Source organism: Bombus fervidus, chromosome 4, assembly GCF_041682495.2.
Source record: "Bombus fervidus isolate BK054 chromosome 4, iyBomFerv1, whole genome shotgun sequence".
Lineage (NCBI taxonomy): Eukaryota > Metazoa > Arthropoda > Insecta > Hymenoptera > Apidae > Bombus > Bombus fervidus.
Genome location: NC_091520.1, coordinates 13,371,542 through 13,398,203, shown reverse-complemented (window position 1 = coordinate 13,398,203; position 26,662 = coordinate 13,371,542). Strand labels below are relative to the sequence as shown.

The following is a 26,662-nucleotide window of genomic DNA, read 5'->3' as shown; positions in this document are numbered from 1 at the left end:
CTTACAACTAGAGAGAGAGAGAGGTGTGAATGATAGGTAGTGATATGTGCATATAAATATCCAACAGCCATATATTTATTCTTTATTTTAAGAAACAAATGCTAATTGAGCATTACCTATTCAATAATTGTAATGATAATAAATGCGTAACAATTTACTATATACGAAGTGTAAGGATAATTAACATTTAATTTATAGTCGTTTAAATACGTACGAGCGTGTACACGTGTGTACAGTACAGTTGGAGTTATCGTTTAATTATTACGAGATGGTAAGAACTAAATATTGCTTGTCTGTTGTCGAGGCGGTTAGTCGCTTGATTCCTTCGTTTATCTACTTTCAGCGTATTTACACGATCTTCTTAATTTTCCATTCTCTACACCGTTTTTTCGTTTCCTGTTTTTCTTTTTTCGCAATTTAAATCTTATACTTTAGGTTTATTTCTCTTCCACTTTCGCTATTTCATTCTCTCCCTTACTTTCGTCCTCCCGTTCGTTCGTTCGTTCGTTCGTTCATTCATCTGTTTTCTTTCATTCCAGCATTCTTTCTTTCTCTTTCATTTCTTCATCTCGTTATTTATAGTAGTGCGTTTAATGCAGGCAAGGTAGGACATCGAGGCAATATACGGAATGACAATCGTCAAAACGCCACTGGAAACTATCTCCCGAACTTTCATATTATACTTGTACAATATGAAATACATATGAGTATGTAAAAAAATATACCTGATGTGGTTAAATTCGGTAATCAACACTTTTGCGATCGATGGATTCGAATTCTGTCAGATGTCTTTTAGGATTCATTAGATGTCGTATAATCGTAACCAGTGTGTTCACTGAGCAGCGCTATATATATATATATACCTGTCATGTTAGCAGTCCCGAATTTTCAAGATACTATACTTAACTAGTTTATAGTAGCACGGTCGCAAAAGTATTAAAATTAATGATTGCAATGTACATCTGTTATGTTTGATGAGTGCGAAATGAATGGTGTCGTATCGAACGAACGTAGAATGTTCTACGTTTCTAGAATATCCTATAAATTGTCGTTTCCAATGTCGTTTTCACGGCATAGAATACATGCAGGCCTAAATTTACTACCGAAAGTCAACATCGTAGAATCGTTCAGTCTGTATTTCTCCTACGATTTTGATGCGATCAAGGTAGTCCTCAGCGTCCTGCGCGTGTCTCGATTAGCCAATAAATCGCTAGTATAGCGTACACATCGTGTAAGAAAATTTTCATTTGGCCTAGGCATTCAGTAGAATGCCCGAGTCTTCTACATTGCCTGTTAACCTGTTTGCAAAAAATCAGCATAAAGGCCTTGCGAATCGTACCGTCTTTTCTATCGTTCTCCTTCTGTTTTTTTTTCTTTTTTTTTTTTTTTCTCGTTTACCTTCTCTTCTGGGATACGTATGAACGGAGATTCGCCGAAATAAAGTAAACTTTAAAGCTGCCTTAAATTTATGACGCATCGAAATATCGTTTCCCGATAAAGATTCTATGATAAAGGAGCCTTTACACAAAAGGGGTCAGCGAAACGGAAGAAACGAACTAAACGATCAGTTCCAAAAATCTTACGACGAGCACCATGATATTTGCAGGAACCATAGAACTTGTCACGTTCCAAGCTAAAACGGATAGATGATGGATAGATTGCGATTATTGGACGCGGAACCTTTGGATTTCTGTAGGTTAATTGTTTACGCGAGTTGCGCGACGACCTTTTTCTCTCGAAACTGAGACATTAAGAAAGGAAGTTTGGAATATTAATTGTCCTTGAACGCGGTCTGTGCTTCATGCCATTTGTTTCTTCGTTCTTTTCCTATCTTCCTGTTTAATCTGATTTCTCGCCCTTGGAGTCGTATCGCGATGCACGTACCTTTAGAATGTTTTTATAAACGATTGATAACCGTGCGTATATCAGTCTGCGATACATTGTAATATGCTATCGTTATCGATTAGCGATTCCAGCGTCACCTCGTTTTTACTCGCCTCTCAAAACTCAGGGATTCAGGAGGCGCATGAATCATTAACCGATCGCGACTTTTATCGTTTCGTATCTAATGGTAGGCTGCGCTTTCTCACTGATTTCGACTGTCGACGATTCGGCACTTAAAAATTAGTGGAAGTACGAGTGACGAAATTTTGTATATAACCGAATGGAAAATACGAAAAAAAGAAAGAAAGGGAAAAAGAATCAATGGTGCGTGGCCATTGATGCGAGCCTGATTAATACGTTCGAGTTTCTTCGGCAAATTTTTTTTTTTTTTGATCGATCGTCCGATAACGAATTCTTCGAACGATCGACTGGTGATCAGTATTGTTATTACTATTATTATTAATATTAATATTATTATTATTACTATTATTATTATTATTATGGATTATTGATTATTATTAATATTATTTGCTTTCTTGTTCTTGATAAAAAAAGACTTATCGTATTTTTGCCAATTACGAGTAGCGTTCTAAAACGATCTTACAAATTTCATCGTAATCCGAATAACTTTACGTACATCTAGAAAGATACAATTCTTTATGTGCTAAACGTTTACGTTAAATCGAAGCGCGAACCGAAAGTTGGAGGAAAGGCTCAGGCGGATCTTATAATTATACACGAAAAGTTACCCACGAGACGCAGCCGTGTGTTAGTTTTTTTTGACTAGATTTTCCTTTTTCGCGTGATTATAATTTCTGCGAATTTCTCTACCCGATGTTCCCGTGTTGATGTGCGCTTTCGACTTGTTCCCAATGAAAATCACGCCCGAGTCTTCGCCCCGACGACGAATAGGTTATTTTGTACACCGGACATCGCGAGTCAACGGCTTTCCTCGAAGATTAACGAATTAATGCCTTTTCTTCTGAATACTGCGTTTCCAGCGCGCATATTTCTTCAATTCTTCGTATTCTTTTAACGACACGAAAATTAATCAGCTTTCTTAATCGCGTTACGTCGCGACGAGTAAACGAGTTTTGTGCGCGATCGCGATAAAACGGCAAAGATAAGACGTTTTTCCGTCGAACGATCAACCGCGTGATGATGAAAATCGTTCTCGATTTCTTTATTATCGTCTTACCGCATCGGCGTTTACAATCGACGACAGGAAAAAAAAACCGTACGTTCGAAAATCGATCGATCGAAACGAGAAGAATAGTGTCGCGAGAGGAGAAAATTGAAAACGGGAAGAGAACGAAAAGAAGGGTGGAGAAGGGAAATAAAAAGATTCGTTCGCGTGGACCGAGAGACTATGCTTTCCGTTTCGAAAATTCCACGACAAAAGGACGCCTAAAAAATATATATATATATTTTTATATATATGTATATGTTATTTATATGAACGTGTATAAATATAGATATAGATACTCGATCACCGAAAGCTTTTTTCTCGTGTTTTAACGTTACTACAGTACGCGGTGTAATAAATTACCTAATTTCTGAAAAGGTTTATTCCTATCAAAAGGATTATCGTAGAGCGCAGCCTACCGTGCTTCTCGCCAATCGACGACGATTTTAAATATACATATATAAAGGTATTCATAAATTAGAGCTCCTTATATTATTACCTTTTTAAATTATCGAATAATTAATAGTAATGTTAGTATATACAGGTACAGGTCTCGTATAGTTGCAGTCGTGTCGTCACTGGTTGTTCGATTATCGCGTTCTCTCGCCTTTGTTTCTCGCGCGTTTATACGCGAATATGCTGACGGATGCCGACAAAATCCGTCATCTTTCACTTTCAACCGCCTAAGCTCGAACGCATAGAAAATGGTACCGTGATATCGCGAGAAAGAAGGAAATATAATAATTATTCGACGATGCGTATGTTTCATAATAAAAATAGTATAAACTATGTACGTAGCGTGCAAATACGCGTTACGTTTCAGGAGTGAAAATTATGTACGGTCGATAGAGTTTGTCGTTCAGACGAACGTTGGAAGTATTTGCGGAAGTATTTTTTATGGACTTTGTATGTAGATAGAAAAAGCAACGGCTCGGTGTACCGCGTTAGTACGGTACCTTTTCTAAGCATCGCTTTAGGATAGACCGTGGAAGGATAATCGAGAAGCTCGGACGACTTTGGTACTCGCTTTCTCTCGGTTTCTATCCGATTCTATCCGGAAATGGCAGCGTGTGACGACTCGAGACATATTAACCCTATCGTTCAATTCGTCCCTCTTGTTCATTTGTTTGACGTTTTAGATTTGTTTTCGTTGGTGGCGCTACCATAGAAAAAATATAGAAACGAGTATTTACAAGGAAGGAACTTTGTATGCTCGTAGCTGGAATCTCGTCGATTCGTCCACCCTCGTCAGAGAAATCGAACTAGTTCGCGTTACGATTAACGTACGTAAAGTAACCAGCTTCCAAGAAGTGTATCTACTAAAAGCTTTGAATTCCTTCGCGTTAACAATAACCAAGCAACAATATTTAACAATCTCAAATTACTTGTTCACGTAATCTCACTCACGTTTTCGATCGCGTTCGACGATTTTCCTGTCTCCGATCGTCTCTGCCTCTTTATACGTTCTTCTTACACGCTGTTTACGACGAACGAAATGAAGAAAAGTACAATTCGAAAATTTCTCCGTTCTTGCGACCCACTGCGAAGGGAAGCACGAACGAGTATCGTTGTCACTACCATCTCACGAGGGCAACGTCTTTTTCGTCTGTCGTGAGCAACTCGTTTACTATTCCACGGCTGGATTTTGCGTTTGAGCGAAAGGGCTCATACCCCCATTTTTAGGTGCACTCGATTATGTGAGGCTGGGAGGTCTCTATGACGCTTGGCCGGCCTACGGAATTCTCCAGGTTGTGAAGAGACGTCGAGTGTGGGCCATGCGTGGATCCGTGCCTCTCGTAATTATCGATGTGCTCCAGTTCGCATTCCTTCGGCATATTTCCTGCGATCGAAACAACATTCTCCTTCAGAATTTCTTCCTAGTTGTCTAATAGTCGATTAATTTCTTCTCAATTGTACTTACCGACGTTCATGTCCGGGCCGTATTCGTAATACGTCGGCGAACCCACGGCCGCGGCTAGGGCAAGTTCATCCTCGATATTATTTGGTCTGCAACTGGTTGTCTTCCAATGGGTCCTAAGACCGCTCGCGCTAATGTACTTCTTGTCGCAACCTTGACAGGTGTAGGGCCTTTCGTTCGTGTGTAACCTCTTATGTAACTTGAGGTGAACGAACTGAGTAAACTTCGCGGGGCACAGGTCACAAGCATAGGGCTTTTGGCCGGAGTGCAGTCTCAGGTGAGTCTTCAGATTTGAGGTCGAGCTGAACCTCTTCTTGCAGATTTCGCATTGATGTGGTTTTTCACCTATATCGTTGATACAGTCTTAGTGTTCTCTCTCTCTCTCCCTCTCTCTCTCTCTTAAGTTTCATATCCTTTCAAATTATATGGAAAAATATAGTTAACTTACCTGTATGCACGAGATGATGTTTCTGTAGATGAGCTAGCTGAGTGAAACTCTTGGTGCAAACGTTACACTTGAATGGTCTCTCACCGGAATGAGTCCTCAGGTGCACCTTGAGATTCGACAGTTGGCCGAACGTCTTGCAGCAGACGTTGCATTCGTAGTGCATTTTTCCGTCCTTCTTCTTTAATGGGTATGGTAACGACCTGTAGCCCCTGGATCCTTGCGAGTTCGGACTCAACGAACCACTCTGCGAACAACCGTGGTCGTCCGGGGATAAAGAACTCGCGGGCGAGTATCGGTTTAATGACGAAGAGTTGGCATGAATGGTGAGGCCAGGGTGATGACCCAGGTGAAGATTGTGCGTGCCAGCTATTAACGTTTGGTTACTGTCGATTTGCATGGTCGACGAGGTCGGCAATTGGTGACTGCTCGTGGCAGCCTCCAGCCTTCTTCCATCGGCTCTCTCGTAAACCACGTTTCCGCTAGGGGTTGGCGAATAGGCGGTGCAATTGATAGACAATGGCGCCACGTTGTGATGCAGCGAGCCATTCTGATGATAAATGCCGTAGGGATAGGACGAAGGCGATTGAATAGGTGAAATGGGCGAAACACTCTGATTGCTGTTCGCCGCGGAGGTCGGATACACCGGGCTGGATTCTATTTGACATCCGCCGGAACTGGAGTACAAGATCGTCGGGGTGGACGCACCCGTGGGATTGGCAGACGGTGACGGACTCTTGGTCTTTCTCTTAGGCGGGCAGCTACTGGATGTCGTCGAAGAGTGAAGGTTACTCGTGGATGTCAGTACCGTGCTAGACGACAGAACGTTCGCGCTGGAATGGTGATTGTTGGAATTGCTGGACGAATGGATGTTCCCTGGATGAGACTGTAGAACGTTGCTAGGTCCGGTACTGGAGTGTAGATTGCCTGTACTCGAGTGAAGGTTTCCCGTGCTCGAATGCAAGTTACTCGTCGGACTTTGCATCGGCAGCGTGCTGTTACCATTGGTAGTGGAATTGACGCACGTGTCCGCTTGCATAGGCAGATTTGAACTGGAATCGGGACTGCAAGGTAGAATGTTTCCGTAGCGATGAGACTTTTTGTAAGAGTACGCCATTTCCGTTGGACTGGATGGCGGTGGCGTGACCGAATCGGCATGCGTTTGATGATGAATCTGATGGTGTTGCTGCGTTCCATTGTGATGATGGTTGTGGCTGTTGTTATTGTTATCGGTACTGCTACGAAGAAGGATATTTTCGAGGATAGAGTTACTCGGGCTGGTCAGATAGCCTGGTCTCCCGGAAACGGGCAAAGCACCCTTGACCTCGGACTCGTAAAAGGGCTTTGGGTTTTTCTCTGGAATTTCATCTTCGGTTACCGTCGTCAGGACGGCGTTCTTCTGAAGAATTATGGGTGACACCGGTTTCTGTAGTTCCGGGGTCACAGCTCTGCTCGGCAATTCTTGATCTTTGTCCTTTCCGTTAGCGTCTAGGTTCTTCGACGCCTGGAAGTTCCCGTAGGTCTTGGTGATCTTGATCTTAACCTTCCTGTACTCGTTCTTCGCAACTGCATTGTCCTGTTTGAGCACCTCGTTGTTGCATACCGACGTTTTCGCGTTCTTGCTGAAATCTAGCACGTAATTGTTCTCCGAGTCCGACTCGCTGCTCTCTTCCGGGGGCGTGAGGATCTCGTCGTGATAACCATTGGAATGATAGCCTTCGTCCGATCTAACGGAACCGTCCGTTGGGGTCATTTGCGAGCGTCTCTCGTAAATCGATGAATCTTTTAACGGTGACACCACGTCCACCGTAGGTGGAATTTCCGTTGGTAACGTAGATTGTTGTACTTGTTGTCCTGTAACAACGAAACTTCCGTGTGAAACGTCATCGGCCACGATGCACTGCCGAAGCGACAAACGAAACATGTGCTTACGTATTCTTTGAAGCATTAATTCACCCGTTAGTGGGTAATTGAGCCTTTCTGCGAACTCTCGACAATACCACACCAGAAGCTCTTGGTTCGGTAGTATTGGTTTGATTGTGTAAAAATAAATGTTCATCTGCAAAACAACCACGATCGAGATGAGTTACTGTACCAGAATGACTCTGTTAGAGTGCCTCGAGCTGATACGAATGCGTGGCGTTCCATCAATTCTGCTCACCTTATACTGGCATGCTATTAAATTCTGCGATTCGGACGAATAAGCCGGGTTTACGTAACGCATCCAATTTGATTTCTGGACGTCATAACCATCGATGTAGTAGAACAGCTCGTTGTTTTTGTACACCTATCGAGAAAAATGTATGATTTAATCGTGACAATGAACACGGTCGATATATGCTATTGCGTAGAATGGTAGCTGCAAGAAATGTAAGATATCGCGAGAACCCTAGCTCGTGTTCGAGGTAGAGACTAAATCTTCGATGTTCGACGCAGTTAAGGCGTCGACCAACGAGGAAATATTGGCGATTTAATAGTAAGAATCGAGAGAGAACCAAGTTCTCTATCGTAACTCATCAATTCGTTACGAGGCATCAATGGCTTCGCGGGTTTCGCTTTAAGGCTCGCTAGATCGGCTGAAACCAGTTTCTGGTCTTTGCAGGCTTCCCTCTCTATCTTCTTCTTTCCCTTTTCGCCTCCTTCTTGTTTTTTTTTTTCTCATCATCCGAGAGACTAGCCGATGATGATAGTCGAAGCTCGCGAAATAACTGCTACGAGGATTTTGAATAGGCACTTAAATGATTCTTACCCTCCAGAAGTACTTCCGGTTCGCGTCGGCCGGCACCGAGTCCTTGGTGTACACTTGTCCCACGAGAGGACCGAACCGTGTTCCCTTGGGAATGTAACTTGTGCTCCACACTCCCAAAACCTGCGAATACGTACCATATTTTTTTATCGTCTGTCGACTCCCACTTATGCATCGTTTCGCTAGAATTCGTTTGTTTGCTTTGTCATATCCACGCGAGGAAAATTAATACGGCATTCGATACTTGAAATCTTTAATGTTCAACGTTGAGACGAGGTTCGTAGAACGAGAATACCGAAGAACATGCACGTCAATTCGACGGGGAACGTACGTCACGTTAAACTGTTTTATCCGCGTGATATTTACGAACGTTTCGGTAGGCTGCTCTATTTTCGTGTGGAGAAATGTTATCCATACTTAGATCAGGTATATCTGGATATTCTTCGTCTCTCCGATGATTTTAAACTTTGATTTCATGGCTTATAATTTTTCGTACGTCGATTCTAATCAACCGAATAATACTTTGTACTGTTCGAACTTGAAACGCGTCGTGCAATGACCGAGACTACTGGTCTCGATTCCTGTCACCGAGGAAAGTGTAACGATTTACTTGAGCTCTAGGTCATACTCGGTAAGTTAATTAGCTTCGTTACTCGGTCAAGTTTGATTCACCGCTGGTATCCCTTAAATCGCAACAATCGCCCGGTCCGATCGAATTGAACGAAATCAAGTTCCCATAGGTTTTCGTAAGTCTGATTTGGTGGAACGGTATAATTAGCGAGTCTAGGGAAATAACTAACGAGAAATTGCGATTATTCTCGCGACTCTCACCGAGGAGGTCTCGAGAAAGGATTCTTTGGCGGAGGAACGTACATCGTTGAGGGCCTGAGAAGGTTTGAGGACCAAATTTCTTGGCAGGGATGCCTCCGCACGATTGGTATCGCCTGGCGATGCCGCCACATCCGGTACCAAATATACGGCATGCTGCTCGAATTCCTCTTCCCTCAAGGTCGCGTGATCCCACTCGCTGGCCTCCATCCTTCACTGTACAGAAATTGAAAAAAGTAACGTTAAATTTCGATGTTCAATTCAGATGTTAGATAACGGGCAAGGAAAAAAAGAAGAAAAATCGTAATATTCGAGTAGTTTCGATCATAGTTCTTAATTTGATTTCGTTACACGCGTGTAACTTTGGCGCGCAGAAACGCAAAGACTCGATACGTATTTCGATACCGTTATAGCCGAATCGTTTATTTAAAAACTTAGCACATAGCGATGCGCCGTTATCTACGAGCTTCTATAGCCAGGTTCGATCAGGTTTCGTGTTTGATTCAATGAATTATTTAATCGCTCGATTCGTAACATTTAGTCATCGAATAACTCCGACTATACTTTTCAACTTTGATATTTCGATCTAAACCTCTCCCCGAGCATTGACCGGCAATGTGTGCGGAAGCGATTTTATCCTCGTAGTTCGAACGTAGATCATCGCGGGTGAAAACGAAACGTGAAAATCGCGATATTATTAGAATTGACTTAGAAGTGTCCATGTATAATGACGACCGACAACGCAGAGGATTATAAATAGTTGAGATTCCGGTAAATCGATACGATCAATAACTCCAGCCATTAACTTCGAAACGCTTGTAAAAGAAAAGCAACGCGTTCGTCCGCGTGTCGACGCTTGCAACCAACGAGAAATTTATTTTCACTCATCATCCGTTTCTCGATAAGAATCGGTGAATTTAATGATCGATCATTTTTGCTTTACGAACGAAAGAAAAAAAAAAAAAAAATTAGCCACGTGATAGACAAAAATCGTGCTTTTCCTTGTCCCTCAATCGGCGATGGTGCAACACTTTAACACCGCGAAAGTGAAACCCGTCCACGCATTGATCGACTGCAGGGGTGAGTGGGAGGGGGACGGGGCATAAACTCTGAAGTCCGCCCCTCCGACCTCTCACCCCCGCCCACCTCGCCATCGGGGGTTTTCGCTACTCGTTGAATTTCCATTTCCGTGGAAATAGCACGCTACCAACCCGTTCACTATTCGTTAACTTTCTGCGTAACTTTTTGATTTTCGTTTCTCGTCTCTCGATCCCCTTTGACGAAGAGGATTTGTCTTTGCTCTCAATTTTCGATGCTTTTTCGAATCGTATTTTCGTTAATCGACTGCTAAACGATATTTGTTATTATATTAAAGTCGCCTTCCTTTTCCACCGTTTATCGCATGGCATTTTTGTAAGGATGAAACCTGTTCTTCGGATATACTTTAACACATTTGTTGGATCTTTTTTATAAGTAACGACTGAACATTGAAAATTTTCCGTAGATTGAAATTCGATCCCGCTTTTCGAACGATGAATCGTTCAGACATGGTTTAAAGCATTTGCGACAAACGTTGCAATTTCCGGTGAACGATCACGTTCATAATGCATCATGTTAACACGTACTTCTATGAAACTGACGTAAAAAAGGAAACATAAAACAACGGTATACGTGCATCGACTCTGTAGAATTTTGAGGCATTTAAATATCTTATAACTTCCGATGGGGTACACCACTCGCCATACGTGTTGTTTAAACGTTTCAAGTTTTTGTTCGTCGTACCATTGATTTATTGTTTTCGGTTGTTGGTTCTAAATAAAATCATGTCAGTTGATATCGTGCAGCGTTAACGTGCAGTACTCACGCCTTTTGGTGCATCGGTCGCGAGCTGCGAGTCGACGAAACGAATTTAATACCGCCTCGCGATGATTTCCTTCGCCGCTCTTTCGTCTATATTGTGCTGATGCGACTGATTAAATCCCTCCGAGAGGGATGATTTTCGAAAAGAATTGGCGGGGCCGGTTTTACGTGATCCTGTGATTTCTCAGGGAGATCGGCATCCCGACGACTCTTGGGACACTCGGGAGCCTAGGCTGGCCTCGCGTTGAGGGATGAAACACGTTGGCTTTTCTCAACATTTATTTGAGAATATCCCTCGGCAAGGCGAAATTTCGACGTCGATAAGGCCGATCGCTGCCGGCCTAGGCGGTTCTCTACCACCTATACGACGCTTATCGATTATCAGGACATCGAGAAAAGGAAATTTGGATCGGCGCTGTCGTTGCACCCGATTAATCAATCACTGACACTCTCTCTTCTGCTTGTTTATCAACAACAACTATCCTTTGGAGGATCTCGACGCGACACCACTGCCCTTCCGTTTCCTCCTTGATCTCTCCTTGCGTGTTTATTCGCGCGATCGTCGACGCTGTTTCCCGTCGATTACGAAGGAAAAATTAAACCGGGAAGCACCGTTTTCTTTTTCTCTTCTCGAACGCACACACGAACCACTTCCACGCACTTCACCTCTTTCTGTCTCACACCCTCTCCACCCCTCGTTACTTTTCTAGGTTGAACAACTACGAAGTCGGGTCGACGGCTCGAGAACTCGAAACCAACGAACGATTTTATCACGAGGGAAAAAATGACGCACTAACGATGATCGGGAATCTTTTTACCCTCTCTGTCAATGACAGAGTGGTCTCGCGGTTAAACGGCGAACGCGAGCGAGCACGCCGCGTTATGATGCCGATCGTTTGACAAACAAACCGGTGGTGTTGGAACGCGATCGATTGGTTTGGTTTTATATTTAACAAAAAAAAAATGTCGTCGGAAAAGGCAACACTCTTCCGCGATGACGAACGCGTTTCGCGTAATTTCGCGTTTCAACCCTTTTTCGAGGGTGGTTGGTCTCCGCCTTCGGGTCTCTTTGGATGGCACACGCAGAGCAGTGTGTGGAACTCGGGTAGACCTGACCTAGCCCAACGCGAGTCGGCTTGGCTCGTCCTCCCCCTGCGTCGGTATTGGTCGCTCGCTATCCCTCTCTCTCCATCCTTCTCCCTTTCTCTCTCTTTCTGGCGAACACGGACGCGGTGGTGTGTGCCAGCAAAGCTGCCAGACCAGAGCAGAGGTGGTGCATTTCTCTGCGCTGCGCTTTCGATCGACCCGTTGCCAGAGGTTCTCTCCCTCCCCCTCTTGCCCCGTTCTCTCTCTACTTCACCCTTCGCCGTTTCGTCCTCTTTCCCATCCTTCTCTCTCCGCTTCCCTTCCTCCCTCTCCTCTGCCCCGGTACCTCTCGTGCATTTCCCCCTTTCATCCTTGTCGCTCCGATTCGCGTTTCTTCTTCTCTTCGTCGAGCGCGCTCTCGTTACCCCTTTCAACCCCTCCAGCTATTCCAGCGCGTGCAACCGTGTCCCCTTCTCTTTCTTCTTTCCTCTCACCGATGCCTCCCCTTTCCCTCTTTCTCTCCTCTACCTCCTATTTCTCTTTCTTCCGTCCTCGGATTTTCCATGCCGTCGGCTCTGTCTCTGTTCGTCGATGTCGACAGGGTGCATGCGCTGATCGCTTCTAAGTTTAATTCTTCGGTAACTTCTCGCGATCGTAAGACGTTTTACCATACCACGTAATGGAAAAAAATAAGGCGCGAGCCGCGCGTGCATCGCGCTAACCGAGACCTATTCCGCGTTCATCGCGGCTCATATTCTCGATACGAACGAGAGCACCGCTATCCAGATTTCGATTCGGTTGAAAATTCGAATGGATTTCGTAAGGGAGTTTAGTTTTGGCGGAGGTGGTTTATGTAACGCGTAAAATCGATAAGGCGAGAGAGTTGGCGAATGATCTAAGAATACAGAAGCGTTCAACTTCTCTTGTGCGCAATTCTACGCGGAAAATATTGGAGGGAACTCGTTCGAATACGAGTCGATGTAACTTAAGGACACGCGAAGGAAAAATAGTTTGATGGAGTGGCGAAAATTTGAATTTAAACGAAGTCTATACACAAGACGATGAAATTGACCTCGTTCCGACAGGTTTCCAACTAAAATGCGACGACCTAACAACATTCGCGATTTAAATTTTCATATTATCGTCCATGATGCGGTGTATAAGCTGGAAACGATTATCGTCGTTATTATCGAAGGACAATTTTTTCTGGTCTGGTAAATTTACAAGCCAGACAGCCGTCTACAAAAATCCTGCGGTGTTTTTCTCCCGTCCTTGTTTACACCTCCTTTGAGTATGTGCTTTTTCTACGGTGCGTCCCTCTCACACGGTTTCTCCTCGTCCGTTGTCCTCAGGCAACCCCTTTACGGGGACGTGCATTTAACCCCAGCGCCACCCTTTACCTACACTCCCACCCTCCTTTTCCATTCACGGTTCGCTGCATAGACCGATCACGTTCGAGCCAGATGAATGTAAATCGGCCCAAATCGATCCAGACCAGTCTGGAATCTAAAGGGCTAACGATCCTCTCCCTTCGATCGCTTATTTTCACCTTGTTTCCTTCTTTTTGTAACGATGTCGATCTCTTCCTTTCGCAACACCAAGTACGTGGAATCCAACTGGCCCAGACCCTGGCCCAGAGTCACGGCCACTCGAGATCGGTAACCTCGTTCACTTTGGTTAAACGAGCGTCGCTCGTATATGGCTTGTTTTTTCGTCTGCGCCTCATCGTGAGTATCTAGCTTGGAACTATCGGCACCTCGTAATAGAGTAACATACACACGGGTCGTCGAACTTTCTCGGATTCTAATCCCAAAGACCGGTCTCGATTCCATCTACCAGGTTACGTGTACGAAATCTGCCACGCGCACAAAAGCCCGATTTTCACCGTGAGATAATACCGTCGTTGTTTCAGCCACGGTCGCTGCCGTTCGTCATGAATATCTTTGCATATTCTCAACGAAAACATACGTACGAGAAATAAATAAAAGACGGTGTTAGCTAAATGCGCAGCTAGGATTGTAACCATACAGACGGAAGACCGAATACGGTGTAATAAAGAGTATAGGGAGGAAAAAATAGTCTGTCCTCGGACAGACCACGAGTGGGTGTATGGAAATTTTCTACAACGTACTCAATGACCTGGGAAAAATATTTACTGCGCCGACGATGAGGCATTGCAGTGTATCGACTAGTAATAATTCACTTGGCACTGTTCCTGAAATTAATAGAATATCGTGCCAGCTGTGATTTATTCGTAATTCCGTGGAAATGCCTCTACCGGTGGAATTAAATTTATGGCAGTAATAGCGCTTTATCGGCCCTCGTGTGCATTGTCTCTGTTGCACCTGAATCCGTCTCGTCGCGATTTCATCTTCCTTTTCTTTTACAGGAATAAAATAATTCCGCTTTAATCCTACCATGCGTGCGAAATTTAACGGCAGGCTGCTTTTAACCCGGTCGCGCGTGCACTGCACCGACTACTTTCGGCGGAAATTTGAAAATAATTAAATTTGTTCGCTCCGTAAACACGCGGTGTCCCCGGGCCAGACAGACAAATGTTTCGATTATTCCCAGCGAAAGTTCAAAACGATATTCACGATTGCACTTTTATCAGAGAAAAACGTGACAATAGGTTGCTATTTCGGTATCGGATCTTGAACGCGTATCCGATCTGGCTGACTTCTTTGTCATCGAGACTCGATCTCGGTGCAGTTTCGCGACACGAGTCTGAGAGTGACTCGTGCCGGTATGTGGGCGAGGTCGTTGATCTCTCGGTGAATTCGTGCGACGAAATTTTGTCAGCGGAGCACGGCTTATTCGAAATTTCACTTTTCGAGGAGAATCGACGAGCTCGAGATCTACCTTGCGAATTTCCACGCGGCGCCCTCCTAGCGAAAGAAGTTTCCGCGTGAATCGCCGACGACTACTAACCCAGATACGTTCCCGGGTCGTCGATCTTTTCCCTCCTCGGAGGAACGGCTGTACCAGATATATTAATTTCCTTCGGTTCGACCGCTTCTTGCGAGAATCACCGTCAGATAGGATCGCACGATTTCGGAATAGCTCACCTTTTTTAGACGCTATGGCGACACCGAGAAACAGTGTCATTCGCTTCGTTACATCGTCGGTTTAAACGTCGCTCATCCTGTTCATCCTTAGATGTCTTCTGATTAATCAACTTTTCATCGGTGTCGATCGAATCACAGAATTTCGTAGAAACAATTTTCATTCGATACTTTGATCTCGAATATCGATGTTTTCTGAACGTTAAATCAATATTGATATTCCGTGGATACCTTTATTATCGTTTAACGACATTAGATACCTTCGAGTTACGATTGAAAGGGAAATCAAAGGTTCTCGATCCTTTGTCCTCGTAAAATGAATGACGGAAGCGCAACGTGTTGTCTCGTGGCTGGCAAGTTTCTAATCAGACGCGTAATAGCGGCCGCGAATAGAAAACCGAATGTGAACCGGAAATGCCGTTTCCATGGAACCCATTCGAACTATTCCGTGGTGTAGCAGGATACTTTAACTCTCGTACAACACTCGTAACTGTTACTTTAGAGAATAACGGGCCATACGGGCGTATGCGTGTTTATCGTGGCGATTGCGTATACACACACGGCTTTCCGAGAATAACGGACAGAAATTCGCCTAGAATGAAATATTGTTGACTCACCGAAATGTTTCCGGGCTCTTTACGAATTTTATTTCTCTTTCGAGTAGCGTATACGAATCGTGCGAGAGAATTCCTGGAAGATTCGTCAATTTTTTCCGGAGAGTCTCTCGAAATTCTTTTACCGGGTAAAGTTGAACATTGAAAGTTTTACCGATGGACGCCTGGACGACGATTATGGCGAAAATATCGCGTAACGAAGTAGCTTCGATCGACTGACCAATTAGCGAATAAGTTGAGGATTCCGAAGGTGTTTAGAAGCTTACAGGATCGTCGCATCAAATATTCATTCGGTGTTCTTGATGGTTAAGAAAGGTCTGGACATCTGTAAGAAGGTCGATGCTTTGCCGAGTCACCGCGGTGTCAATGACCCTTAAGGCTTTGAACCGGGACATGTTGCGTTTAAGCTTTTTGTAGAAAGTGCTGTTATTCCACTGATCTTGCAGAGAACTTTACTTCTTTACGCGCGATAAAAAGCATCTACTATTTTCCGCGTGTAACTGTTGGCGTCTTTAAAGAACTTCGCCTACGTTCCGTTAGTCGATTTGAATTTCCACGACTATCCTGTGCCACCATGTTTACAAATAATTCATCGTCCAGATATTTCGCTAATTTCAAAAATCAATTTCGATCGAACAGCTGCAGAATTTCTCGTTCGATTAGTTTCAAATTGTGAGACGAGAAACGATTTTAACGAGAAATAATTCTCATTATTTCTCGATAAAACCGAAGAACGTTTCTTCCTTTGGATCGGCGTTATCGACGGTCGATTCTTAGCGAAAATCAAAGTCCCGTTTCCGGCGCGTTTCTCGAACTAGTCGGCGGCTCGTCTTTAAAGGCCGACGTACTCTCGGCTGGTAGCAAAATGTAAACCGGAAAAGCAACGAGCAAGTGAATTAGCGAAGTGAGTTCGCGATTGCCTCCCCTTCTACGCCTGCTCGCTTCGTCCTTCTTTCTCCTCGTTCACCTGGCACCTTCCATTCTCTCTCGCCACGGATCTGAAAGAAGGTCTTTGCCGGTCATTGTCCCACTTGCAAGTCTACTTGGACTTGGACTTGGACCACGCTATAAGCATGGTGCGCTGAGTAACGAGGTTCCGATACCCCCATAGGGGACCCCCTTTTGCGCCTATATTCTATACGCAACACGTACGTGTACGTTCACAGACAGGGACGGACGGAGACAGTGTTCAAGCGGTGAACGAACTTTAACGCATCGTGTTCCTAGCCATGCGCGAAAATCTTCCTAAACGAGCGCGCTGCGTTTCCTCCTGTTTCTCGAGAATCGTAGTTTTCTTTGCACATACAACTACTACGATCCTTTCTCGTATGCGATTCTAAAACTGGTTGTAACGTCCAACCGTGATTACATTTCGTATCGTAATATCGCTGATATTCGAGACGATGAGTCGCAATTTTTCTGTATCTACATCGAGATGAATTAATTACACGCTATCGATGACGCCTGTCGTTCACAGTCTTGTCTCGTGTTCCATCTAATTAACCGGCACGGGCAGAAACATATCGAATGATTGGTGATAAGTCGACGTGGCAAAATTAGTTCGAGACACACGAGTTACAATACTACGAGGCTTATGATCCGCCCCTGCATATCGCCACGTACTGGCATCGAAACCAAACCGCGTCACTCGCCTAACTGTACATAGGCTTGTGTATACCAAGGTACCGTACAGGTACGACTACCAAACGGTCGTAAAACCATGAATACGTGAAGACGTTTACACGTGGGCCACTATGCACGCGTCTATGCGTGTACAGGTGCGTAAAAGCACCGTTGTACAGCCGATGAAGGCGCGGTCAAAAGTAAAACCGAATTCGTTTTCGGTAGGACTTCGGTCAGTCGTGTTTCTCCTTATCTTCCGCGCTTTATCTCTCCTTCTTCACTTTTCCTCCCATCAACATTATCATCTCCTTGATGTTTCTATTTATCGTACGACGTACTATTTCGTATCTTCTCGCCGACTTTTCCTTCGTTTTCAATAAAACGAATGAGATTTTCTTCAAGAGTTGCGCGAAAGTCGGGAAATTACCGAAGACGAGTGAACTTTGCGCGATAATAAGATGAACGATCGATGATTTGGTTAATCGCATGCGTTAATGTCGCAAGTTCCGCGCACACGCGCCGTAAAAGGTAACGCCGGCATCCTCTTCTTCTTATGTAACCCAAAGGCGAGAGATGAATCGAGCTGTGCCAGGTCAGAGACATCGTTTCCTGGCTCTGTTCTCGAGTTCAGGACCTCGAACCGAAGAGAATTCGTTGAACCTTGTGAGTTCATCGTATCGAGTAGAGCCGAGCGTCACGTTGTGCCGATCTTCGTGATTAGTCGTGATCGAACTGGACGGCCCTGAATTCCAAGTATCTTTTCATCGATCTCGACAGGACAATGATAGTCGAAGCGGCGCGGCGACTGGACTCGTTCTTCATCCTCGATGAAGTCACGAACGAACCGTGACCAATTTTGTCTTCGTCTGTCAGTCGAGGCATTACTATTATCTTTCGGATACTTCTATGCTCAAACTCTCCAATTACGAGTAATGAAAAATTGATCTCGTTTGGTGGAATCGCGAAGAGAAGTTCTTCCGCTAATCGAACCGTCCGATATGGTCGAATAGCGTCGAAGCGTATTGCGTTGGAAGAGTATATCGTATCGTTCCGCAAAAGTACAAGTGGAAACGTACAATGTCTGGTCGGCCGTGATAGAAGGAACGTGGCGCGCGAAGGTAGAACGCCGCTCTCGAGTAGTTGTGATCGACGTCAGGCCGTACGTGGCCAGCCGCTTTCAATGGGGACACGTGATCGGCAGACTACGGCAGTGGTGGAGGTCGACCGGCTGGTTCGCCGGTGTGTCCTCTCTTTCTGTTCTTTCTGTTCTCGGCCGAGGACCTCCTCTACGTACGCCGGTACGCCGTGGAGTCACGGACGACCGCTATATCATTTTCGCTACCGGCCTGCGCGCCTCGGTTCACCGTTCTCGTCGGTTGTTGAACTCGACTCTCTTTGCGCGCTGCATAACCCATTTTGTAATAGCACACTTCGAACAGGCACACCGGTATCCTTCTCGAAAATCGACGATCGACACCTCGATTCTTCGCATTCCTAGCCATTCGCTTCAATATGTTTTCGATACGTAGACGAGGGTCTTCTCTCGAGAAAAATGTCGAAAATTTGACGCGAGAAAGGAGAAAACTCGTCAGGAAAATTGAACAGAACTTTGATATTATTTTCTTTTCTTAACGAAACTGTTCGATAGTTTGTCATAGTCAGCGAATCCTTGGAGAATTGTTAGAGCGGAGAATGAAATCGTCGAGATTTTTACGAGCACGAGTGAAATGAATTTGTACTAGGTCGCAGGTTTCTATTCTCGTCGGTTATTGAACTTGACTCTCTTCACGCGCTGCATAACCCATTTTGTAATAGCACACTTCGAGCTGTCGGCTCGACCGTCTCAAAGACAATTTACGCTTGGTTTCCATTCTTTCGCATCGAAAGAACTCGATGAACCGCCGGATACCTGTCGAAACGAATATTTGTCTCTAAACGAAACAGAACATTCGCTCGAAATCATGGCGTCTCCGCGTGTTCGATTCCCTTTTGCCGTGTGCCCGATTTTCACCGAATGAAAGGCGGATTTTCATTTTCCTGCACGGTCGATGAACTTGGCACTCGCCGCGCGGCATAACCCATTTTGTAACACCGCAAATCGCGCCGGGACCCGCACATCCTATTACAAAATCTACTACGTAACGGTGTCCTTGTTGGAAACTATCGTTCTTTGCCCGCATTCTAATTTCTAGATGATTCGCTCAGGCTAAAAATTGAATTCATAAAACGAACGTATATAAAAGGGGGCTAGAGGAGAAAAGTGAGCGCTCGAAGAAACGTTCGTTCTCATCCATGATCCGTGTTGCTACGGCAAAAAGCAAACGAATGGGCAATCAGCTTGCGCATTGCAAACCAAGGAAGAACGCTTGTACCGTTTCGAAAATTTCCCTCCGCATTCCTGCCATTTCTGTCTCTCTTTTGTCCATGTAATCCATTTCGTGGAAGCAATCACGATGGAGGGACATTTGCGCTTTGATAAAATTAATTCTTCTTGTTCGGCATACGCGGTCTGAGTGCTCGTTTGTCGCTTTATCGCCTGCATTGACCAGCTCAGAACACAAAGAGTCGAACGAAAACTCGTTTGTGTTTCGAGATGGACCTTTGCACGCGCCGCGTTCGATGATAAAAAGTGAAAATGAAGGGTGGTCCCTCTGGTAATCGTTGACAATTTATGCCAAAATGTTATGAAATAAGTTTCGTTAAAAGGGGAATACGCAGGATTATTAGCATCGGGATTTGCGAGACGATCCTGATAAGCGGGTGGCACGTCACCAAGTACGGACCTGCGGTACACCGTTGGAGAAATTGTCGTAGCCAGATAAGAGCGTCGGTTATTCGGGTATTGTGCTCGACTGCGTGGTGTAAGGCAGGTCAGGTACTCCTATATCTCGTTCGAGCTACTCCTCGAGGATCAACGGAAACATCGCGTTCTAATGATACGTGCGAAAGATAAAAGCAGCGTTAACGTTGATCAGAGAGTACGTTCGTTTGATATTTTTCAAATTTTGACCAAATCGTTGGCATGACAACGTTAAGAATGACACGTAAAAACTACAGAGGAGAGAAGATATGTATAATTACCGGAAGCTGTAGTAGTAGCTTGTAACACGAGAGAAATTGATATTTTGCTACGCACCGCGAGAATTCTAGCTGAGCTCGTTCGACGAAACACGTAACACGCATTTGCGCTTCCGGTCGATACCTCCGGCCGATAAAACGTTCCCTCGTAATCGTTGTGAAAGAGATTAAATAACGGAGTTTGTCCGTTTCCGCATTGAATAGCACGAACTTCAATGTCAATGTCAGTCGCCCTTTCACCTTATATAACCAACGAGTGCGCTCACCCGCTCGTCCGCTCGCTCGCTCTTGCCTGCTGCATATTACCGGTTTAATGCGTTTCGAGTGGCCCGAATGAAACGAAATAATTTCCATTCGTACGTTCATTCAAGGAGCAAAGTTAATTAAGATGGAATTATCAACATCGTTCGGTAAAGTTTCTCCGAGTTTCTTTTCGAGGGGGAAAAAAAAAAGAAAATAACAGAATCTAACGGGAGGTGAACGTCAAAGGAAACGAGAAGCATTGTAACAACGCTGAAAATCGTTCTGATGAATCGTTCACGGTATCAAGAAGAAATTAGAAGTTAACCGCATGGTCGTTTTGAATTGCAAATTGGCATACTTGCTCCGCGGCGATCGTTACTTCGCTGCTTATTCAAAGTCGTTCGCGGGTACTTGAGAAAATGGAAATTTTACGTGGTATCTTTTCTAGGTAAGTGTACCTCCTCTAGTAGCTTGACGATAGTAAAGCGCGTTTATTACCGGCGAGAGAGTCAAGGATAGCTCAGCCTTCGACACTAAATTTAGCCTGCATACGTAATTACCATCTGGAGGTGACACCCGGAAAATGATATAAAATCGTGTCAGAATCGCGTTAAATTTGTTCGCGATCGAACTCTGTTCGTACATCTTCCTATCGAACAACTTCCTGTTTTACGCTCTTTCCAGATATCCCATCAGCTGCCGCGTTCAGACCACGCAACCGATTTGTCTTTTTCCTTTTTCGATGTAAACTATAATCTTCATCGTGCTCGACTCGAACAATTTAAATTCAATTGGAAGGGCGATAAAGCCTGGTGAAGTAACAAAAATTTATCTCAAATATCAAACCGTATTTTAGATAAAAACTTTTGAAATCGAGTATCTAAATTTAACTCGATCAATTGATAATGGATCAACGACCTAAACCGAGCTGAACCTAACGGTGTTTAAAAATTCTATAGCGTCTAAACGACTCTTGGTCGAAATCGTGCACGTGTAATATAAAAATTTGAATGTGCGAAAGGAATTAAATAGAAAAGTAGTCGGAACGGAAGTGACTCTGCTTAGGAAAGTATGTTTTGATCGTACTCGAGAGTAGCTCGGGGCTGTCGACAGGTAGAGCAAGGCTATAGCGAAGCAAAGCGAAGCGAAGGGAGGGAATCTCACGGCTGATGGCTGGCCGTGACTTTACTCAACTCAGCCGGCACTCGGGCCGGCGCAACGCGTCAATGTAGAACGGTCATTGACTCCTGGTGCTCGGCTCGCGAGCCTCCTATATACGTGCAAGCTCGAACCTTCCTCCTTCTCTCTTAACCAATCGCGCTTCTGCGCGATGTGAACACCCGGTACGTAGCTTTACGTGGCTCACCGTTCCTCGTGATACTTCGGCCTTCTTCACTACTCGATCATCGAACCGACTCATTTTTGCTACCTTTATTTACCATTCAAATTGTGATCATTCGATCGATCGAGCTTCATGCGCTTCGTTGAATGTTCTGCTACACTTCTTATCACTCGTTCTTGTTAATCACAACGAGTTTTAATTGATTTTTCTTTATCTTTGATTTTCCGAAATTTGTCAGCCTTTGCGTCTTTTGCTATTTTTTGCACTTTTATCGGAACCAATTTAACGTGCATTTCGCGATATAGTAGTATAGTAGTAGCAGCGGTAGTAATAGTAGTAGTAGTAGTGGTAGTAGTAGTAGTAGTAGTAGTAATGGTGGTAGTAGTAGTAGTAGTAGTAGTAGTAGTAGTAGTAGTGGTAGTGGTGGTAGTAGTAGTAGTAGTAGTAGCAGTAGTAGTAGTAGTAGAAGTTGTTTTTTCGATAATACAGGATCGATGTAGGGCGGTTATTGGCTTTTTGCGCTAGACTCACTCGAGACCCCCTGCTCGTGTACACACGCCATTCACATTTACGTTCGACGTTGACTCGAAACGAGTCACCCGGTATATGATACGTGCCTCTGCAGGATCCGTGATACTTTAGGCTTTTTCGGTGCACCGAGCACGGCCAGAAAGTTACGATAATTTTTCTCTTTCTCTCCCTCGATATCTCGTTGCTCCGGGACCATCTTCCTTCGAACGATAAAACGTTTCAGAATGAATACGTACTTCAGTGTACGCAGGATGCGAAGTACCACGGTTCGTGCTAATGGTGTTTCCCTCGGAATACGAATGTGTTTATTTTTTCACGGTTGACCTTGGAATCCGGCGGCAACGAAGGAATTTTACGATATTTTTATGGAAGATTTACGCGCCGCTGCCACCGCGAACTTTATCGCGGTAAATTCTTGCGAAGAACAGGGTAAGTGAGAATGAGGAAGTGAGTATAATGGCCTTTATAGCGGGGCGCATTCACGCAGACTCGCACACCTCGCTTTTAACCGGTCCTACGCACCTTCTCGATAATAATAACCGCAACAGCGATAAAAATAATGACTTTGATAATCGCGATAAATTCGCTGTTTGATAACGACACGAGGTCGATTAATTGCGATGATGGGGCGCGAAATTTAAGGAATCGGAAGTGCGCGTTAAATTATCGTTCCAGAATCGACGTAAGAAACGGTGGAGGAAATATCTCTAAGTACATTTTGGAGTAAAAATACAAATTGTGAAAGACGACGATACCGCGGTCATTTTTGTTTAAATGTTTCTATGGACTTCTTGTAATTTAATAGACGATCTTGTAAGGATCGCAAGGAAAATGGCAGAAAGATCACCTGAAAAGATTTTAAGAAAGGATCGAGCGGCGTGTAGACAGACGTGCGAATGCGCGATAATTAATAACAGAAACGTGAAATGCGTGGAACGGGACACCGTGTATATACCGGACGGTCATCGTTACGGTAGCGCGTAATACTTTACGGTTCGGCGTATGTATTATCGCGGAATCGCAGGACAAGCGCAATTTTTGCATGGAAAATGGCGCTACGGTACTTTCAGCCTCGCCGCTCGCCCGCGGCGAACGAATCTAGGCTAGGCCTACGAACGACACGGTCATCGACCACCCTTGATTTTTTTTTTTAAAGACGGAGAAAGCGACACTGCTTCTACCTTGTACTAATTAGATTATGATAAGATCGAAGTATCTTAAAAAAGAACGTTATAATATTAATCTGATATTTAAATTCAGTTACATTATTTCGTTATTTTATATCTAAATTCGAATTTTTTAATTTGAATCTTTGAATTTGTATCTTTTTTGAATTTTTACAAACGTTTGCGTTTCTTCTGTCGGATTAAAGAGATTTTTCCCTTTATTTTCTGCCACGAGTGTCAGTTACGCTGTAATCATTGGAAAAGGACCCCTTCGTCGAGTGGCCCGTTTGAAAGGTGCAACGACCGTTCCAATAAATCGACCGCCCCCGTCCCCCACCCCAAAATGATTACATACACGCGAGTTTGCAATGACCGCGGCTACGAACCGCGGTCTGCGGATACCGTTATGTCACATTAGTAGGCACCTGCGAGCGTCATTATCCTCTCCTACGGCGTGCCATTCTCAAAATCGAAAACCACTTATCTTGTAACGTGGCAGAAATCGATTCCTTTCGCACCGTTTATGTCTCGTTTGAATATTCCGACGTTCGCCTGATAGAGCCCTAGTTAAACGGAAGTTGGTTCCAGTTAATTCAATCTGTTGGTTGATTAGACGTTACGTTCGTTTCGATATCTTTGGTTTTCCTTTCACACTTTTAACGAATCTTATCGCTTATCGTTCCTATTTCCGCGAAGTATAGTGAAGTACAATTGAAGAACGGAAACGCTTGATTCCTCAAGGATCGACAGATTTTCGAGCAGACGAGTGGAGGAAGAAGAGACGAACGGTGCACCGTTATGTCATATTAGGAAATACGCGCGTTTAACGGTGTTTCTTTATACTCGTTTCGCTGTTTGATACTTTCCAGATAGCCGAATCGTTTACCAACTGTTCGATAATGAACAAACGTCTTTCGATTACAAAGAACGATAACTCGATTTGTTCAAGTTCGGTGTAAATTTACGTTAATCTTCGAATGTCGATCGGCGCACATGGATGGGGTCTAAATTACAGACATGGTGTTTAGAGATCGCTTTTACTTTAAAGCAAATATTTGCTTTTCTATTTTTCGTTGAAACTCGATGGATTTTTTCAATGGAGAAATGGGAAAAATAAAACAGTAACGACAGATCAACAAAAATAACACGATTATTTTGGATCGACGAAGCTTATGCGGTGCGAATCTGTAAGACAAGGTGAATCGCGAACAATGCACTCGGGAACGAAGCACGGATTGCGTTATTACCGTTCTCTTTTTTTTTCCAGGCTTTAACTTTGGTCCTGGTACCGTTAGGGCCAAGGCTCTCAAAGAACCGAGCGTGAAGAAACACTTTCTGTATTCGAAGAGCTCCTTCTATGACGTAACTCGCGCACTAAAGGGTCTCAACCGTTTGAAGTAACATACTCCATGTTATTTTATTGTTTCATCGTAGTTAAGCCATCGATTACACGTGGAATTTGCTGGTAACGATTAGAAAAGGAATCTCACACGTCGTTTAGAATTGGTCGATACCATTTATTCCATTCTTTGATTAATTTTTACTAGCGGAATGTGGTTGTACGGTATCGGATTCGCAACTTTCCTCGTAACAATTTTGCTCCGTTTAGCGGTAAAACTATGTCAGGTCACCGCGTGTTCTCCGGAACTCTCCAGAAAATTGACCGCTTCTTTTAGAATGATTAGGAGGGGGCGCGCGCCTACTTTTGTAGTAAACAAGCGCGAACTTGTTTGTTGTAAGGATCGTTACGCGTGAAACATTACTCGGACCAGGGGGTTGCTTTGAAATTTAAGACATCGTATACCAGGTGAATATGAGGACTCGTCACTCACCTTAGACGTTTCCCTGGAAGCCGGCGAATCCTGACACAACCACGGTAAACTGTCAAAGTTCACAAGTCAAAGTCACTGACATATCTTCAGGTCGTAATGTGGTCCGTCAGCGGTCACTAGCGTCTACGCACGAAACTTTGGCGAACCGAGTCGATCTCATCGACTCGATTCTCGTTCCCGACGAACAAACAAACTTGAACCGAGTTTTTCAACTGCTTTTGCCGGCACTGTTCTCAACGTAGTCTCAACTTCCTGCCGATCTTTCTGAGGTCCCGGAAGAGGAAGTTCCCTGTGAGTGGAACAACTCGAAAATAACGACAGAACGTCGCTGCTGTGTTCTCTCCCTTATCGACGACGATACGCTCGATCTTCGTGGTCCGACCTGTCCGTGGCTTCGTCACTAACCTCGCAGGGTTTCTCGCGGAGGTCCGAGCGCGCGTTAAACAGAGGAAGACAGGCGGTGGCGCGGAAGAACTAAGCGCGATGAAGAAGCGATCGGAATCACGCGCGGAGGACCTCTCCTCGCTCCTTGGCGAAGAGGACTGCCTCGTCCTTGACGTACGGTCGTGTACACCGTGCGAAGCCGCGTGGTTCGAACTGACGAGTACGGCGGGTAAGGTGAGTCTAGGTGTCTCCTTGTGTACGAATCGCGGTGTGCGCGTGTACGCACTAACGTAACCACGTTACCGTGGCGCGTTCGTGTGCGTCGCCGGGAGGACTGACGGAGGACGGGTAGCGAGGAAGGAAGAGGAGGCCGGCTCCGCTCGCCTCGACTCGACGAGTAGTCTCACTTCGCTTCTTTTCTCTCTGTTCCCTTCTCTTCGATTCTCTTCTCGTTCCTACTCTCTAACCGGCCCCTCGAACCCTCTTCGTCTTTCTCGGCCGCGCGAGTTCGAGAAGCGCGAGCAGCAAGCGGCGGCAACGGCGAACCTCCTTCCTTCGATTCGTTCTTTCTTCTGCCTGACTCTTTCCTCGTTCTCTCCTTCCTTTCTTTCCTTGGATTCTCGGCTCGTTCCTCGACGGTGCAGAGGACGCGGTGCAGCCGGTACGTTTCGTTCGTTCGGTTCAGTATTCCCCATCGACAGAACCAACGGTACTCTTCCCCACCCCCTTCGCTCGGCTCGGCACAGCTCGGCTTTGCTACGAGTTCTCCTCAGCGAGAAGGCGGTAGCCTTCTCTCTGCTTCTTCTCTCTTTCTACTCTGTGCTCCTCTTC

At 44.8% G+C, this 26,662-nt stretch overlaps 2 protein-coding genes across 5 annotated transcripts in view; one reads left to right on the top strand and one right to left on the bottom strand.

The window, feature by feature from the left end:
* The window catches only part of LOC139986170 (protein FAM76A), a 45,557-nt gene that overhangs the window by 3,618 nt on the left and 15,277 nt on the right, over positions 1–26,662 (top strand). The window lies entirely within an intron of this gene.
* On the bottom strand, positions 48–25,593 carry Blimp-1 (PR domain zinc finger protein 1). Of its 4 annotated transcripts, none has more exons than XM_072001277.1 (8): positions 25,448–25,593; positions 9,011–9,223; positions 8,183–8,302; positions 7,595–7,720; positions 7,366–7,492; positions 5,437–7,287; positions 4,992–5,333; positions 48–4,910 (listed from the first exon to the last, which is right to left on the bottom strand). In XM_072001277.1, exons 2-8 carry the CDS (start codon positions 9,215–9,217, stop codon positions 4,750–4,752), a joined length of 2,934 nt encoding a protein of 977 aa, XP_071857378.1. In that variant the 5' UTR covers positions 9,218–9,223; positions 25,448–25,593; the 3' UTR covers positions 48–4,749. The 4 variants fall into 4 exon arrangements, with proteins under 4 accessions (XP_071857378.1, XP_071857381.1, XP_071857380.1 ...); XM_072001280.1 differs by having other exon boundaries at positions 9,053–9,223; XM_072001279.1 differs by lacking the exon at positions 25,448–25,593 and adding an exon at positions 15,636–15,743.

Excerpts from the sequence above, each read along its gene's own strand:
- Blimp-1 (XM_072001277.1), bottom strand. The coding sequence starts at position 9,217 with ATGGAGGCCAGCGAGTGGGATCACGCGACCTTGAGGGAAGAGGAATTC. Across the intron at positions 7,493-7,594 it reads TAATAGCATGCCAGTATAAG|ATGAACATTTATTTTTACAC; the intron begins GTGAGCAGAATT and ends GTTGTTTTGCAG. Across the intron at positions 5,334-5,436 it reads ACATCATCTCGTGCATACAG|GTGAAAAACCACATCAATGC; the intron begins GTAAGTTAACTA and ends TCAACGATATAG.